Source organism: Neopelma chrysocephalum, unplaced genomic scaffold, assembly GCF_003984885.1.
Source record: "Neopelma chrysocephalum unplaced genomic scaffold, ASM398488v2 Primary Assembly neopelma1_65, whole genome shotgun sequence".
In the NCBI taxonomy this organism is placed as follows: domain Eukaryota; kingdom Metazoa; phylum Chordata; class Aves; order Passeriformes; family Pipridae; genus Neopelma; species Neopelma chrysocephalum.
Genome location: NW_020897722.1, coordinates 2,658,018 through 2,673,830, shown reverse-complemented (window position 1 = coordinate 2,673,830; position 15,813 = coordinate 2,658,018). Strand labels below are relative to the sequence as shown.

The 15,813-nt window shown below is 52.8% G+C and overlaps 1 protein-coding gene across 1 annotated transcript in view; it reads left to right on the top strand.

The window, feature by feature from the left end:
• DRG2 (developmentally regulated GTP binding protein 2) overlaps positions 1-10,522 on the top strand; it is a 13,742-nt gene extending 3,220 nt beyond the window's left edge. The window contains exons 2-13 of the mRNA XM_027683587.1: positions 1,319-1,479; positions 2,655-2,744; positions 3,854-3,914; positions 4,986-5,076; positions 5,463-5,535; positions 5,677-5,767; positions 5,947-6,044; positions 6,923-6,999; positions 7,650-7,738; positions 8,588-8,646; positions 9,070-9,123; positions 9,213-10,522. Coding sequence (XP_027539388.1) covers positions 1,319-1,479; positions 2,655-2,744; positions 3,854-3,914; positions 4,986-5,076; positions 5,463-5,535; positions 5,677-5,767; positions 5,947-6,044; positions 6,923-6,999; positions 7,650-7,738; positions 8,588-8,646; positions 9,070-9,123; positions 9,213-9,299 — 1,031 coding nt within the window. The 3' untranslated portion in view covers positions 9,300-10,522. The remainder of the gene's footprint in view (positions 1-1,318; positions 1,480-2,654; positions 2,745-3,853; positions 3,915-4,985; positions 5,077-5,462; positions 5,536-5,676; positions 5,768-5,946; positions 6,045-6,922; positions 7,000-7,649; positions 7,739-8,587; positions 8,647-9,069; positions 9,124-9,212) is intronic.
• Positions 10,523-15,813: the final 5,291 nt, after the last annotated feature.

Below are 15,813 nucleotides of genomic sequence, written 5' to 3'. Positions count from 1 at the left end.
GGGGGGGGCTGGGAGAGGGTGAGGGTGATGAGGGGATGGGATGTTAGGGGAGTGAGGGGTATTGGGGGCGCTGAGGGGGATGGGGGGCTGGGAGGGGGTCCAGGGGAAGAGAGGGCTAAGGGTTATGGGAGGCTGGGGGTGTGAGGGAGTGGGGGAGCACGTGGGGTTTGAGGGGCTGGGAGGGGAAGGGGGTGGGGATGTGGGGGCCTGAGGGTTATGGGGGGGCTGAGAGAGAGTCCAGAAGAGGGTGCTGGGGGTTATGGGAGGGCTAGGAAGGGGTCTGATGGAAGAGAGGACTGGGGGTTATGGGGGTCTGGGAGGGGGGCCTGGGGAAAGCAGTGACCGGGGCTGTGGGGAGACTGGAAGGGGGGCCGAGGGAAGATGGAGTTGTGTTTTATGGGGGGCTGAAAGGGGGTCCATGTGAAGAGGTGTCAGGGCCATGGTGGAGGTGGGATTGGGGTGATTTGTGAAGCTGTGGGGTCTGTGGGGGCACAGGGGGCTGGATGGGGGGTGTTGGGGGCTGGATCAGGTTGAGGAGCAGGGTGAGCCCTGGGGATGGGAGGGAGGGTGGGACCCTTTCCTGCCCCATGCCCCCCCAGTTGTTGCTGGGGAGTCCCTGAGCTGGTGTTTGAATGTTTTCATTTAAAGAGGGGCCTGGAGAGCTGAACTCCCCATGGATTCTGCCAGAGCTGCTGCTGGAGATTTGGGAGGGGGTCTTTAGGCTGCAGTAAATAGTAGAAATAAAAATCAGTAAAACCTGTAATCTCCTGGTTTGAGCTTACAGCCCTTCACTGTTACAGAGGGAAACAACTGCCTTCATTTTTTCTGGATCAGGTGTGAATTCAGATGTTCTGCTAAGAATGAGGCAGTAAAGTACTGCCACACATGTGAGCTCTGAGTTAAATGTGTCTCTAAAAGTTGTCAAGAGCAGGGGAAGGTAATCCTGTGGTTTTGGAGTGCTGAAAGTGACCACGTGTGAGGAGGAGCCTTTTCCCAGGAGTGGCTCTTCCCACTCTGGTCTCTCCCTCCTGAACTGGCTCCCTTCAGCCCTTCATTCCTGCACCTGCTCTCCCTCTGCCTTGCTCCTTTCACTTGGGTAATTTTTTGGCTGTTTCCCTCAATTCTGACTTTGTGCAGTCCCTGGAAGGTTTCCTCTCCATGCCCAGTGTCCCAAAAGGTGACAGAACACCCTGGGGGCAGCGTTGTGCCCGACAGCGGCGAAGGCATTGACCAAGATCCACAGCATCTACTTTTAGGAAGGTTCTTACTTCCAGAAGTAGATTATCAGCAACTTTCTGCTGTGTTTGTGTCATTCCAGCCACTGAGTACCACCTGGGGCTGCTGAAGGCGAAGCTTGCCAAGTACAGAGCTCAGCTGCTGGAACCCTCCAAGTCCCCGGCAGCCAAGGGCGAGGGCTTCGATGTGATGAAATCGGGAGATGCCCGCGTGGCACTGATCGGGTTTCCTTCCGTGGGCAAGGTCAGTCAGGGTCTCTGTTTCCAGGCTCCTGTGGTTTGCAGTGGCTGCAAAGCAGATTTGGAATCACAGAATCAAGGAATGGTTTGGGTTGGAAGGACTTAAAAGCTCATCCCGTGAGATCCCGGCTGGAATAGTGTGTGCAGTCTGGTGCACCCGATGTAAGGAGGATGTGGAGCTGTTGGAGCAAGTCCAGAGGAGGCCACAAAGTTGATAAGGGGACTAGAGCACCTCTGCTATGGAGACAGGCTGAGAGAGCTGGGGATGTTCAGCCTGAGGAGGGAAGGTTGTGTGGAGATCCTCAAAGCACCTTCCAGGATCTGAAGGGACTCCAGGGAAGCTGGAGAGGGACTGTTCATCAGGAACTGTAGTGACAGGACAAGGGAATGGGTTCAGACTGAAAGAAGAGAAATTTAGGTTAGACATACAGAGGAAATTTTTCCCTGTGAGGGTGGTGAGGCCCTGGCACAGGTTGCCCAGAGAAGTTGTGGCTGCCCCATCCCTCAAACTGTCCAAGGCCAGGTTGGACAGGACTTGTATCAACCTGGGCTAGTGGAAGGTGTCCCTGCCCATGGAAAGGGGGGTGGAATGAGATGAGCTTTGAGGTCCCTTCCAACCCAAACTCTTCCATGATTCCATTGTCTTGTTCCATCCCCTGCCATGGGCAGGGACACCTTCCACTCTCCCAGTTTGCTCCAATTCCCTGGCCTTGGACACTTGCAGGGATGGGCCAGCCACAGCCTCTCTGGGCAACCTCATCCATGTTTTCTTCATCTTTGACCTTGCCGTGAGTTCAGAGGAGGTTTTTGTACTCTGGGAGCTGAAAGTTGGAGCTAGGGAAATGTTCCTTAATCTGTGTGGAGAATCACAGGGTGGGATTCTTGGGGCAGGACAAAGAATTAGACTTTGATGATCCTGATGGGTCCCTTCCAACTCAGGATATTCTCTGATTCCATGGTCTGTGCTCTGTGGTAATGGCCTGAAACTCGTTCTTGCCCAGCCCCAGCACTGCTGAGGAGAGAGGGGGGAGTAAAGGATTTGCTTCTGTTCTGTGACAGTGTCACCACCTCACTCCCTTGGAACAGCCATAATTCCCACAGGCTGAGGACCCCTTTGGTGTCACTTGTTTTGCCTTTTCACTTGCCCGTCTCTAGTGATGGTGATCTCTTGCCTTTCAGTCCACGTTTTTGAGTTTAATGACCTCAACTGCCAGCGAAGCCGCGTCGTACGAGTTCACCACACTGACCTGTATCCCAGGAGTCATAGAGGTAAGTGGGATTCTCCTCCCTTTGGCATAGTAGTGTTTGGAAACCCAGCTGTGTAAATGTGTATTTGCACCAGTTCCATGTGTGCCACTAAGGAGCAGAGACATCCAAAGGTCTGTGCTGAATTTCACTTTAAGCTTTAGGAGATCTTGAGTGCTTGGGGTTTCAGGGCTTCTGCAGCCTGCAGTGCTGATTTAGCTCTTCCCTAAACTCCATAACTCTTCAGGATTGACTGCCTGATCAAGATTTGTGTGCTGCTGTTTGACTGGTCAGAGCAATACAACAATGCTCAACTGAAGTTTGTATAACTGCTGTCGGTGCCAGTGAGCAGATGGCTGCAAACCTTGACAGATTTGTTTTTAATGAAACTTTAAAAGAGGCAATCTGTACTGTGGTCAGTTCTGAAGCAAAATGCAGCTCCTCCTGTCCTTGAGGAGTTTTGTTAGTGGTGGCCTAAGCATCCATCAGTAAAGCAAATGATAAAGGCTACCAAACTGAAAAGTGTCCAGGAGTAGTGAGGAAATCTGGGTCAGGATGGAAGGGGGAGTTAAATAATGAAAGTAGCTGTAGTGGTGTGAAAAGGGGCATAAATAGTGTAACACATCCAAACACAGCTGTGAGCTGAAAGCCAATGCCCTGCAGATCTGAGGAATGGGAACCTCCTGTGTTTCCCCTGGTATTGTAAGACCTGCAACACACCTGAATAGTTCTGAACCATCATAGTAGGAGATGTGGCACTTGCTCATTATTGACTTTTCTCGTTAGACCAAGAAAGTAAGGGCTGTTTTTCCTTTCCTTTCCTCTTCACCAGCTCAGGATAACATGACTGCAATGCTCTTTTCCTGGTGCTTTGTCCAGCTGCAGTCATGGGAGGCTTTAGGGGGTCAGGACCTCACATATAGCTGTGTGCACTGAGCACAGCTTGTAGCAAATGCTCTGGAAGTTGCCCCAGAACAGAGATATCAGCTTTGTGCAGAGTTCCCCTGCTCTGCCAGCTCCATCCAGTCCACTCTCCACAAGATTTGGACCCCAGCATGTGCTTGGGGCTTTCAAGGCAGCTCAGGTGCCCTGCAAAAACCTTTCAACTTCCCATCCTTCTGTTTCCTTTTCAGTACAAAGGAGCCAATATTCAGCTGCTGGATCTGCCTGGAATCATCGAAGGAGCAGCACAAGGTTGGCCCATCTCTGTGTTCATGAAAAGGAGGGGTTTGCCCTCAGCAGTGCCCCTGGGTGTCTCAGGCATTCACAGATTTCTGGGCCAAGAGTTCCCACATTGGCTTTCCAAATCTTAGAGTCCTTGATCCTACGTGAGGCACAATTCCTATCCCTGAGCTGACATAAGGGTCTATACGTAGCAGAAGGATGCTTTTCTGGAGGTGGGAGCCAAAGCCAGCCAGTCACTTCTCACCTCCTTGCCTGGGTGTTATCTGGCTCATCTGTTTTCTGGTACTGAGGAAATCTAAAGAAAGATGCTGGAGAGGTGGAGGGGGGAATTACAGCTAAACAGTAACCTCATTTGACTAATTCTCTGAATTCCTGCCAGTCCTCCCATGACTCCTGATTCTGGGAAGAGATATTGGCTTTGTCTCTCTGCATTGTCATTGTCCTGATTGCCTGGGCATGTCTGAAGACAGCTTAGGAAATCATAGAGTCATGGAATATCCTGAGTTGGGAGGGACCCACAAGGACCATCCAGTCCAGCTCCTGGGTCTGCACAGGACACCCCAACAATCCCACCCTGTCCCTGAGAGCATTGTCCAAACACTCCTGGAGCTCTGGCAGCCTTGGGGCCGTGCCCACTGCCCTGGGGAGCCTGTTTAGTGCCCAACCACCCTCTGGGGGAAGAACCTTTTCCTGAGATCCAACCTAAACCTGCCCTGACACAGGGGGAGCTGTTCCCTCAGGTCCGGTCACTGGTCACCAGAAAGAAGAGATCAGTGCCAGAAGATGCCTTAGGAAACTTTAGAAAATCTCCTAATGGTCTCTTTTTGGAGGAGCATGGCCTGGTTAATAAGATCTCTCTCCTTTTTGACCAGAAAGTGTAGTCCCTCTGCACAGGTGTCCCAGGCCCACACCCCTGTTGTGAGTGAGCTCTGTGCTGCCCACAATTGACTGCAGCCAGGGCAGCCCTGCAGGGCCTTTTTCCTCGCTTCCAAGCTGCTTCACAGGGCAGGAGTCCCCACCTGTCATGGAACTCATGGCTGTTTCCTCTTGCTGATGCACATCCACCTGCTGTTTCCCCAGGGAAGGGCAGAGGTCGGCAGGTGATCGCTGTTGCCAGGACAGCAGATGTTGTTATCATGATGCTGGATGCCACCAAGGGGGAGGTGCAGAGGTGAGTGTGTGCTGGGCAAGGGGGGTGGGCTTAGGGCTTCCCATGTGCCCAGGAAATGTGCCACAGCTCCCTGAGGGGTTGTAGAGAGCACTTGGGGAATGAGTGCTTAAGCTATTAGATATGAGATGGAGGTTGTACTCTATGAGAAGCGTCATAGCTGACTGGCTTGGGTTCTCAGCTGAAGGATCATTCCCACAGGATGGCTGTCAGAGATGGGAATGTCAACCAGGATCTCCACCACAGACTCTGGCCTGCATTAGGTGGGTTTTAGGTTGTAGTGAAAACTTTTGGCAGGGCTTTCTCAACACAGAAGTGAAAGAGGAAAGGTCTGGGTGTCACCTGGCCACGCTCAGCCTCACAGGTACTGACATGCAGTGTCCCTGCAGGGCCCTGCTGGAGAAAGAACTGGAATCTGTAGGAATCCGGCTGAACAAAAGCAAACCAAATATCTACTTCAAGGTGAGGCTTCCTGAGCTCCTGCAGGTGGCTGGCTGCCTGCTCAAAGCCCAGCTCACTGTGTGCTGCCCCTCGTGTTGCACAGGCTGAGGGGGGCTGACGATTTTGCAGAATATTCTCATGTTGCTTCATTGCCTCCTGTAGCCCAAGAAGGGTGGAGGCATCTCCTTCAACTCCACTGTCACGTTGACTCAGTGCTCCGAGAAGCTGGTGCAGCTCATCCTCCATGAATACAGTATCCTTTCCTGAAGCAGGACACCCTTCAGCCATCAGCAGGTCATGATTGCAGTGGTTCCTGCTGTGGGACAGCCTTGGTGTCACTTTGGTGCTGGTTCTCCCGAGGGAGCTCAGCCTGGGGCTCGCAGTGGTTGCAGAATTGTGTTGGGATTTGGGCCTTGACAATGTTCACCTCAGAAATCTTCAATGCTGAGGTCCTGTTCAGAGAGGATTGTTCCCCTGATGAGTTCATTGATGTGATTGTAGGCAACAGGGTCTACATGCCTTGCCTCTATGTGAGTATCTCAGGCTTCTGTTACATCCAGCATCTCCTTTCTCTGCCAGAGGAAACATTGGATCTTCACAGAATCATGGCATGGTTTGGGTTGGAAGGGACCTTAAGGCTCATCTTGTTCCACCCCCCTGCCATGGACAGGGACACCTTCCACTATCCCAGGTTGCTCCAAGCCCTGTCCAGCCCGGCCTTGGACACTTCCAGGGATGGGGCAGCCACAGCTTCTCTGGGCAACCTGTGCCAGGGCCTCACCACCCTCACAGGGAAGAATTTCTTCCTGCTATTCCATCTAACCCTGCCCTCTCAGTGTAAAGCCATTCCCCTTAGTCCTATCACTCCATGCCCTTGTTCCTGGCTCCTAAAACAATAACAATTTGGGGTTTAAGAGGTGGAAAATGGCTCAACGGGGAGTTTTTTTATAAGCTTTGGATATGCAGCCATGCTGTGTGTGTTCCCTGGGCCCTCTTGTGGCTGATGCTGCCCTGGAGCAGCGCAGCTGCCAGTCCTGGTGCTGGGAGTTTGATCCCACGTGTGGAACTTCCAATTCCCCTGCTGCCAGCTCCGTGCTTGGCTTTCCACTGCTGGTCCCTTGTGTGCCAGAGTTCCCTTAAGAGCTCCGTTTGTAGCCACTGGGTCTGTATGAAATAAAAACCATGGGAGAATGTGTTCCAAGTCATCCCAAAGGGAGAATTTTAAAAGGCCAAAAATTATATTCAGGCTTCTGAATTTCAACGGTTGGTTTTACTGAGAGCCTTGGCTTATCCTCTGACAGGATCTGCATTTCTGTTTCAGCTGTAGGTTGTTATACCTACATGTGCATGTGTTACAGTGTTGCTGAACTGCCTTCCTAAGGGCTGTCTTGTTTTCCCTTTGGTTTAGGTTTATAACAAGATTGACCAGATATCCATGGAGGAAGTGGATCGTCTTGCTCGGAGGCCCCACAGTGTCGTCATCAGGTAGGAGCTGTCACACTGCCTTTTGTGCTGGTCTCATGCTGTGCTGGGTCATTTCACACCCCTTCCTCCAGCTTCTCCCAGAAAGTGGCTTCTCCCAGGGCTGCTGGGCTGAGCAGCAGTGTTGCTGTGCAGATTTTTCCAGACTTTTTTCCCCTGGAGAGGCAGGCAGCTTGGCTTCTCCATGATGTCTCCTGTCTAGCTTGTTTCCTTAGAAGTGCTGATATTTCTGATGGAGCTTTGCTACTTCAAAGCTGCTCACCCTTCTGGAAGCCTGATTTATTTCATAGAATCATGGAATGGTTTGGGTTAAAGCTCATCCAGTTCCACCCCCTGCCATGGGCAGGGACACCTTCCACTAGCCCAGGTTGCTCCAAGCCCCATCCAACCTGGCCTTGGACACTTCCAGGGATGGGGCAGCCACAGCTTCTCTGGGCAACCTGTGCCAGGGCTCTCCACCCTCACAGTAAGGAATTTCTTCCTAGTATCTACTCTAACCCTGCCCTCCTTCAGCTTAAGGCCATTTCACCTTGTGTTTTTCCTTTCCTGGCATCATTAAAGACTCTTCCCTCATTCCCCAGCACTTTGATAAGACAGTTCACCTTGTTCTCCTGGATCTCTAAATCACAACAGATGTTCCTGGTGTTTTGCAGCTGTGGCATGAAACTGAACCTGGATTACTTGCTGGAAAAGCTCTGGGAATACCTGGCACTTACCTGCATCTATACCAAGAAACGAGGACGTAAGTGATGACCATGAGCTGAACAGAAGGGTTGAAAAGCACAAAGGCTGCTACTCATCAAAGACAGACAGGCTGCCAGCAGGGCTTGTGCCTTGCAAATGCTGGAATTATGCTCTCCCTCACCAGCTTTCAGCTCCTGAGAAGAGCTTTCTGCTCCATCTAATCCTGCCATGTGTGGATCCCCCCACAGCCCTCCTATTCTGTCTTACAAGGGCCGAATTTTAATAAGTCTTTGCATGATAATACAAGGAAATAAAGTGTGCAAGTTCACAGCTTTCTTCCTTGTTATGCACGCTGTGATGAACAGTTCAGCCCATCACAACTCAGAAGAAGTTTCCTGTTCCTACTGCAAGTAGTTTGATGATTCCTATGCCCTTGGCAGTGCCTTTGATCCTCCTTTTGCTTTATAATCTCCTTGCAGCTTCTCCCACTGATTAAGGCACATCTATAACCTTTCCAGGTTGGTTGTGAACAGCTGAACTTGGGTGGATATGGGGAGATGAAGGAACTTTCTCTGAGCTTGCTAAGCATTGAAATCTGGGGAAGTTTGGTTTTCCTTGAGCGGGTGTGTTTTGCTTTGGGTGGTTTTGTTTGTCATAAGTCAAGTGCCTGGGATGGAGTTGGATCAGGTGGGCTGTGAGGAAGCTGCTGGCTGTGGTGTGGGTAACTGCACTTGAGGGTAGTGGAGAACTGATTTGATGCTTTCAGCCACTGGAAACCTGTTCAGTCTGGGAGCAGGGAGAAGGAATTTAGGAGTAGTAAGCGCAGGGTGATGTGAGATAGTCAGCATATTAGAACACACTTGATGAAAATCCCATGCTTTTTTCCCTCCCTTCTGCTTCTCCACAGAGAGACCAGACTTTACAGATGCCATTATTCTACGGAAAGGGGCCTCTGTGGAGCATGTGGTAATTTTTCTGCATGTTTTACATTTCCCTGTGTGCAGAAGGCACAGGTTCCTCTTGGACCTGCTGTGATTTGTGCTTCATAAAGCTCAGGACCTGTCAGTGTTTAGTTGGGCTTCTCCTTTTGTTGCCTTGATTGATTTTTATCTGCCTCAGGTTTCTTTCACAGCTGCTGTGCAAGGTTTAAACAATAATTATTGAAAGCAGCCCAGTGAAAAGCACATGGAAGCAGTGGAAGGGGGATTTTTGTGGGCTGGTGATTCCTGTGTCTGTACTGTATTGTTTCAAGTGCTGTTAACTGGCTCTTAAAGTCATTATTGTAATTTCTGACACAGACCTTCATGTCTTTTAGTTCCTGGATATTGAAAAAGTTGTTTGCAAAGAGATGCCATTAAATACTTCACCTTCTGCCTGTTTGTCTTGCAGTGCCATCGGATTCACAGATCATTAGCCAGCCAGTTCAAATATGCCTTGGTGTGGGTAAGTGTTTGACAGCTAATGGAATTCCTGTCCTCAGGTGTCTCTGACTGGGCTTCTCCTAATCCTTTTCCCCATTTTTTGCTTTAAAGGGGACAAGCACAAAGTACAGCCCTCAAAGAGTGGGCTTAACCCATATGATGGAGCATGAGGATGTCATTCAGATCGTAAAGAAGTAACTCTGCTGGTGCCTGGCCTTGTCTTTAATCACTGCAAATTGGAACTGACATAGAAACAAAACAAAACACACACACAAAAAAAGAAAAAATAAAGAAAAAGGAAAAGGGAGACGTGTTCCACAGCCAAGAAAGCTTCTGTGAAGCTCCTTCTGTTGGAGGAAGGCAGAAAACAAGGCTACTGTGCTTGCAGGTGGGGATGGGGAAGATGGGTTTCCATCTCGCAGTGTTTCAGGCCAAGTAATGTTTCTTAAAAATTAAAAGGGAACCAGTTCTTCTAGGACACAGTTCCCACATCCAGCAGTGTCCTTCCTCTTGTAGGGTTTGCACAGAGATCCACGTGCTCACCTCCCCAGGAAAGTGTTTGGGTTGGTGTCAACCAATCTGGCCCTGTGCTTTGGGCTGAGAGAACATTGCTGATGCTTTGCTGCTCATCCATTCACTTAATTTAAGCATTGATCTGAAACAGAATCAAAGTTCTCCCTTCCCTGCTCCTTGGACTCATCTGCAGCCGAGACAGCCCCAATTTATAATGGTCCCACCTCAATTAACATTAAAACCTGGCACTCTGTGCCTCTCTTAGCCCTGCAGTGGGGTTTGTAGGACATCCTGGTCCAACTGGTACTGAGAGATGAGAAATTAAACTGTTAATGAACGATTATCTTGGCCAAACTGCAGCAGGGTACGATCCAAGAGCCACAGTCTGCAGTGAGGATTCACTTCTGGCATATCACTCATCGAGGAGCTGCCCTGGGAGCTTCCTGCTCTCTTGGGCAGGAGTTGTCCTGCCTGTTAGTCCCCAAGCTGGACTTCTTCTTAACCATGCCCCTGAATTCCAGTCACAGCTCTTTGGAGCTCAAGGTACCATCCCATGCCATGGGTTTTTACGCCAGCCCTGTTAAACATTGTTGCTTGTCTGGATATTGTTCATCAGAAGTCTGGGATTTTTCTAATCATGCTTTTCCATTGAATACCGTTGCTAAATAATTCAGAGTGCCTGATAGAGGACAGCTCTTGCCTTCTGGGATCAAGAGCTGCCAATAGCTTTTATTTTCTTTCATTGGAAAAGGTCTGATGTGGATGAGCAACTGTGAGGACAGGTGTGACACCTGTCTGAGCAGGGCTCCTCCCTCCTCCCTGCTCCTCCCCACCCCTCACAACCTGATGGAGCAGAAATGGAAGGATTATTTTATTTGAGAAAATAAAAAGTTGCTATTTCATGTGAACGGTGGGTGGATGGTTTGGTGTGTTTCCTAACGCTCTGTTTTACCTCCAGCCACCCGAGGAATCCTGGATGCTGTCGCAGGAGGTTGTAGGGGGGAGTAGAAGGTCAAGTGCCTGCAAGAGGCTGGTGATGGGAGATAAATAGATGTTATACACACAAGCTAAGAAGGTGACTTTGAAGTCTGTAAGTCCTCTTCCCTGTTCCTGGCTTTGTTCACAGCTGGAGCACAGAGCAAACCCTGAATGCAGAGGCAGCGAGTGGGGAACGAGCTCCAAATTATCCACATTATCCCTGAGCTGGCAGTGGAAAACAGGCCCTTCCTGGTGTGAGCTGGGTGGGATGCTGTTCCAGCACATTAACTCACCCTTCCCATTTCCTGTGAAGGTCACACAGGCAGAATTGCCCTCACAAAGACTTTTGGTTTCATTTTGTCCCTGAGTTTCTGACTTTTCCCTCAAAATTCTGGAGGCTGCCAAGGCTCAGCATGGAGCTGGGCAGCCAGAACTGCTGACAGGGCTTCATCCTCAGCCCAGGTAGTGCAGGGAGCTGGGGAGGTGCTTGGTGTGAGGCTGAATGCACAGTTTTACCTGCTAATTCCTATTCTTGGTAGTTGATGCTACCTCATTGTGTTTGGGTTCCAAATTGATTTTAGCATATTGTTAAAACCCCCTCTGCCTAATTAGCCTCATTTAGGAAAATGGGCATTTTTTCCTGTTCAAAATGAACTGATCCATGATTAAAATCGGAATGGGGATGAAGTAAAAATAGTGAAGCTAGAAGAAGCCAACTTCTTTTTTCAGTGAGAGTAGCTTTTTTGGCAGCGAGTTTATAGCTGCACTTGAAAATGCACCATTTAATTGCAGTATTCCTTCTTCCAGGCGCTTCCCTAATTGTTCTGCACTGATGTTAAAAAGCTGCAAACGTTGCAGTTCGTGCAGGGGTGGGTTTGCATGGACATCTCTGAATCCTGAGGAGGCAAGATCCAAAGGGCGAGGGGAGAATCTGCTGCAGCGTTGGGGTTGTACTGGAGCCTCCTGGGGTTTATGGAATTTGCAGCATTTCAGTATTGAAGGGGAGCTTATTAAAATGGTGGAGGGGGAATTTTTACATGAGCAGACAGTGATAGGACAAAGGGCGTGGTTTTAAATTGACAGGGGAGATACAGATTAGATGTTAGGAGGACATTCCTCCCTGTGAGGGTGGTGAGGCCCTGGCACAGGTTGCCCAGAGAAGCTGTGGCTGCCCCATCCCTGGAAGTGTCCAAGGCCAGGTTGGACATGACTTGGAGCAACCTGGGGTAGTGGACGGTGTCCCATGGCAGGGGCTTGGAACAGGATGAGCTTTAAGGTCCCTTCCAACCCAAACTGTTCTGTGGTGATTCTATGATGTTTCTATGCATTGGCCTGACCCCCCCTTAGCTCCGTGGTGGAGCTGCCAAAGGGAGATGTGCTCAGAGACTCCTTGTTGTGTGTTTAGGGAAGGGCTGTTCTCTCTGGGAGGATGGGTAGAGGCAGGAGCTGTGGATTTGCTCCCAAAACAGCAGCACCCTGCATTTCTGTGCTGTAGGAGGGAAGCCTTGGCTGGGTGATGCTCGGAGAAAGCCGCCCTCAAACAGTCCAGCTGATGCTCTGTGCTGCAGCTCCTGCCCTTCCCCTGCTCTTCCAGCCATCTCCAGGTTCATTTCTGCTCTTCCCAGAGGGCTGTGCTCATCCTGCCCCATCCCTGGGGCCGTTCCCCTGGCTGAGCACAGCGCTCCAGGTGTGGAGCAGGGAGGATCAGCTTCGCTCCAGCCCATCAGCCACCCTCCATCTCTGGAACCAGCAGCGGCCCCAGGCGTGCTCTGTTTAAAATGCCTGTTCCAGGCAATCGAGCAGGTTTGATTGGCTGAACACCCTTCTTATAAATTAATTTAGTCAGGAATCGTTTGCAAGGTAATAAAAAGCGACTCTGCCTCCAAATACATTCATTTAATTCAATGAGAGACGGTTGCTGCGGCGGGCTCAGCTCAGCCAGCTCCCCTCACCCCATCATGGTGACATCCCCAAGTGCCGCTCGGGGCTGTATATAAGAGTCACGATCCGCAGTGACAGCTTAATTGTCTCAAATGCTGACAAGGGTCACCCCAACCAGCCATCGGGTGGCGCGGGGCCGGCTCGGGAGGGCTGCGGGGAGGAGGATTTATGGCTGGCAAATAGTTTTGAATTCCTCTGGTTGCGCCTGCTAAATGATGAAGCTGCCCCGAGGGGATTGGGGCTATTGATTGTAATTTGCAGTTAAGCCCTCGCAGTTCTGAGGAATCAGCATAATAAATACCCACCGCATTACGGCGGGGACGTGCCTGCCTGGAGGAGAAGGAAGTGGGAGGTTTTCGAGGCTCCGGTGCTGCAGCAGGATGCTCTTGCTGCCCTCGCGTTTGGGAGAGCCACGGGCTCCATCGCTGCAGGAAAATGGTCCCCAGTTTGGTGGGATGCGGGAACCTAGTGCTGGGATGGGGAGGAGGAAGCTTTGTGAAGGGAGGTGGAGATACCCTGCTTGCCTGAGAAGGAGAGGGTGGTTCAGTATTGTTGGTATGAGGCTGCCAGAGCCTCAGGAGCTGGTTGCTCCCAACCCAGCTTTGAAGAAGGGTGTGAGGGGGTGCATTTGTCCCCAGTTCCCATGTCCCAGTGATTTCTTGTCCTAAACTCACATTGGTTTGGGGGCAGGAATGGGTCAGGGCCATTTTCCAGCTGTTCACATCTGGGCCGCACTGAAGTGCAGATCTGTATTCCAGAAGGGAAGGGGCTGTGGGACTGTCCAGCTGCGTCACCAGGGAAGGGACAGGGACCACGGGAGGACAGGACCCTCGCTGCTTCCCTGCCCCTCCCCAGCTCTGCCGAGGGAAGATCAGCTCCCATCCCTCCGCTCATGAGCGGAGATGAGAATAATAGCACTCATCAAATATGCATCGGGTCCTGCAGCTGCCGCGCTGCACCGATGGTCCCGCGGCTCCGGGGGAGGGATGGTCCCTGGCGGGAGCGGAGCCAGGAGCACCGGGCCAGCCCCGGGCCATGCAGGCGAGCTGGCTACCCCAGGTGAGTGGCTGCGGGTCCCCCAGCCGGGTGGCACTTCCCTTGGGCTCACAGGTGCCACACTGCCTTGGCCGGACTGACCTTTGTGCGTGATGTTGGTCCTTAGGCAAGTGCTGCAGCTCAGATCCTCTGGGACAGGGTGTGTGGTGTCCTCTCGCCTCTGCCTGTCCCTGCCTGTCCCTGCCTGTCCCTGCCTGCCCCTACCCGTGTGCTTGCTGCCTTTATCCCCCCATCTCATCTGCCTCCCACCTTCCCAACAGCCCCACGTTTCCACGGCCCTCCAGAGCAGAGCAGAGCAGCCTCCCCTGAATGCCCCCTCCTTCCCCAGGACCCTCTGCCCCAGGTCTCTTACCACCCCTTCCCCACACTCCTTTTTCCATGGGGCTGTTTTGCCCTGGGAAAGCTCCTGGGCTCGGCTCTGGGACTGAGGTGATGGCCCAGGGCTGTGACCTGGCTCCCGGGCTGCCAGCCAGCACTCCTGGGTGCACGCCAGCATCATGCCCAGCTGGTCTGTGCTTCCAGCATCTGCTCCGGCCTCTCTCCTCCCATAACACCTCCCTTGTGGGCAGCAGGCAGCAGCTGGCAGGCAGGGATGTGCTGTGCATTGCCCATGTGCTGGGTCCCCATGCTCAATTTGGAGGGGGGAACTGGAGGGGATGGAAATTAGCCAGGTCAGGGGGGTTATGGGTGCTCAGGGGAGCAAGGAGAGACCCCACATTGCCCCAGGGACTTGGAGGTCCATGCTGCTGTCACATTGCTGGCTTGGTCCAGCTTATCCCTGTGTTCTCCGCACTCCTGGGGCTGTGACTGGAGTGACAAGAGCTGCAGCAGGGTGGCCCCACCTGCCCACAGGTGTTTGAAAGTGGATGTGCAATGATGCAGAACTGATGACAGGGAAGGGGATATGGTGAGAGGCGCTGCTGCAGCCGGGAGGTGCCCAGGCTGACTCCCTGGGGCCGGAGCACAGAGCTCCCGGGAGGAACGGCAGCGATGGGGCCGCCGTGGTGTGGTGTGGTGGCACGGAGCCCTGCTCCGGCTGTAACTGGAAACAGGCTGTAAGCGGACCCGGGGCCGGCTGGTGACCGCAGACCCGCTTGGAGACACGGAGCTGCTGCCCCCGGAGCTCTGCCCGCCGATGGTTCACTCCAAAGGAACACTCCAAAGGTACAGTGTCGGGCAGCCGCGCGTCCTGCGGGGCTGGGGAGGGTGAACTGTCTCCATCCCCTCCCTGCATCCTGCCATGGCACAGCCCCAGGCTGTGGCAATGGGACTGGGACTGTCCCAGCCTGTGTCCCTGGGCTGAGATGGCTTTCCCTGGCTCACCCACGTGGCTGGAGCTGTTCAGGAGTGACACGGTCAGAGGATGCTCTGGGCATCTTCTCCTGTTGCCACCCCAGGGACCCACTGCCACCCCAAGGACCCCTCACTGCCAGGTTTTGCACCCACAGTCCCTGTCAGGTCCTGCTGCTGGATGCAGCCATGCCCAGGCACCCTGGAAACAACCACCAAGTGTGGGTGCCCACAGTTTGGGGTTCATGGCCTTGGGTTTCCCCTCCAGCCTCCAGCATCTGCCACCATTCCACTGCATCTGGGAATGAATGCCTTTCTCCCAGCTCTGCTGTGCCAAAGGCTGTGCCCAAGGATGAGGAACATGGGGAGGTGTGAGGGGGTCTGGTATGGGAGCTCAGACTGTGGAAGGCAGCACCTGTGTGGGATGAAGCTCCCTCTCTTTCTCCCTTCCTTCCTCCTCTCGGAAAGCCCTTGTCATGGGCAGGGAGGCACCGTGGGCACAGCCATGGCAATGGCACAGGGAGCTGTGCCAGTGCCCAGGGCACCGAGAGCACTGCAGGGCCCCCTGCCCTACCTGGGAGGGACGGAGGTAGGGACCATAGAGGCAGTGTGATGGCAGCAGGGACTGCACGAGTGGTGGGATGCAGGCTGCAGCAGCTTCTTGCCAGCTGGGTACCCCCTTGCTCACTGCCAGCAGAGAAGGAGGGGCTGTGTTTGTGTCGGAGGTGATTCCCTGCCACATCGTGGTGCCCAGGCCCTTTGTGTCCATGCTGGAGGAGGGATGGGGCAGTGTGGGGAGGCACCTGTGCCCAGGCAGGGCAGGGTCCATTGGCCCCACACGGCTCAGTGCCCGTGGCAGACTTGTGAGTGGCCCGTGCCCATGCCGGGTGGGGCTCCTGTGGGGCAGTGCTTCCGTGTGGCTTGGGCTCTACTG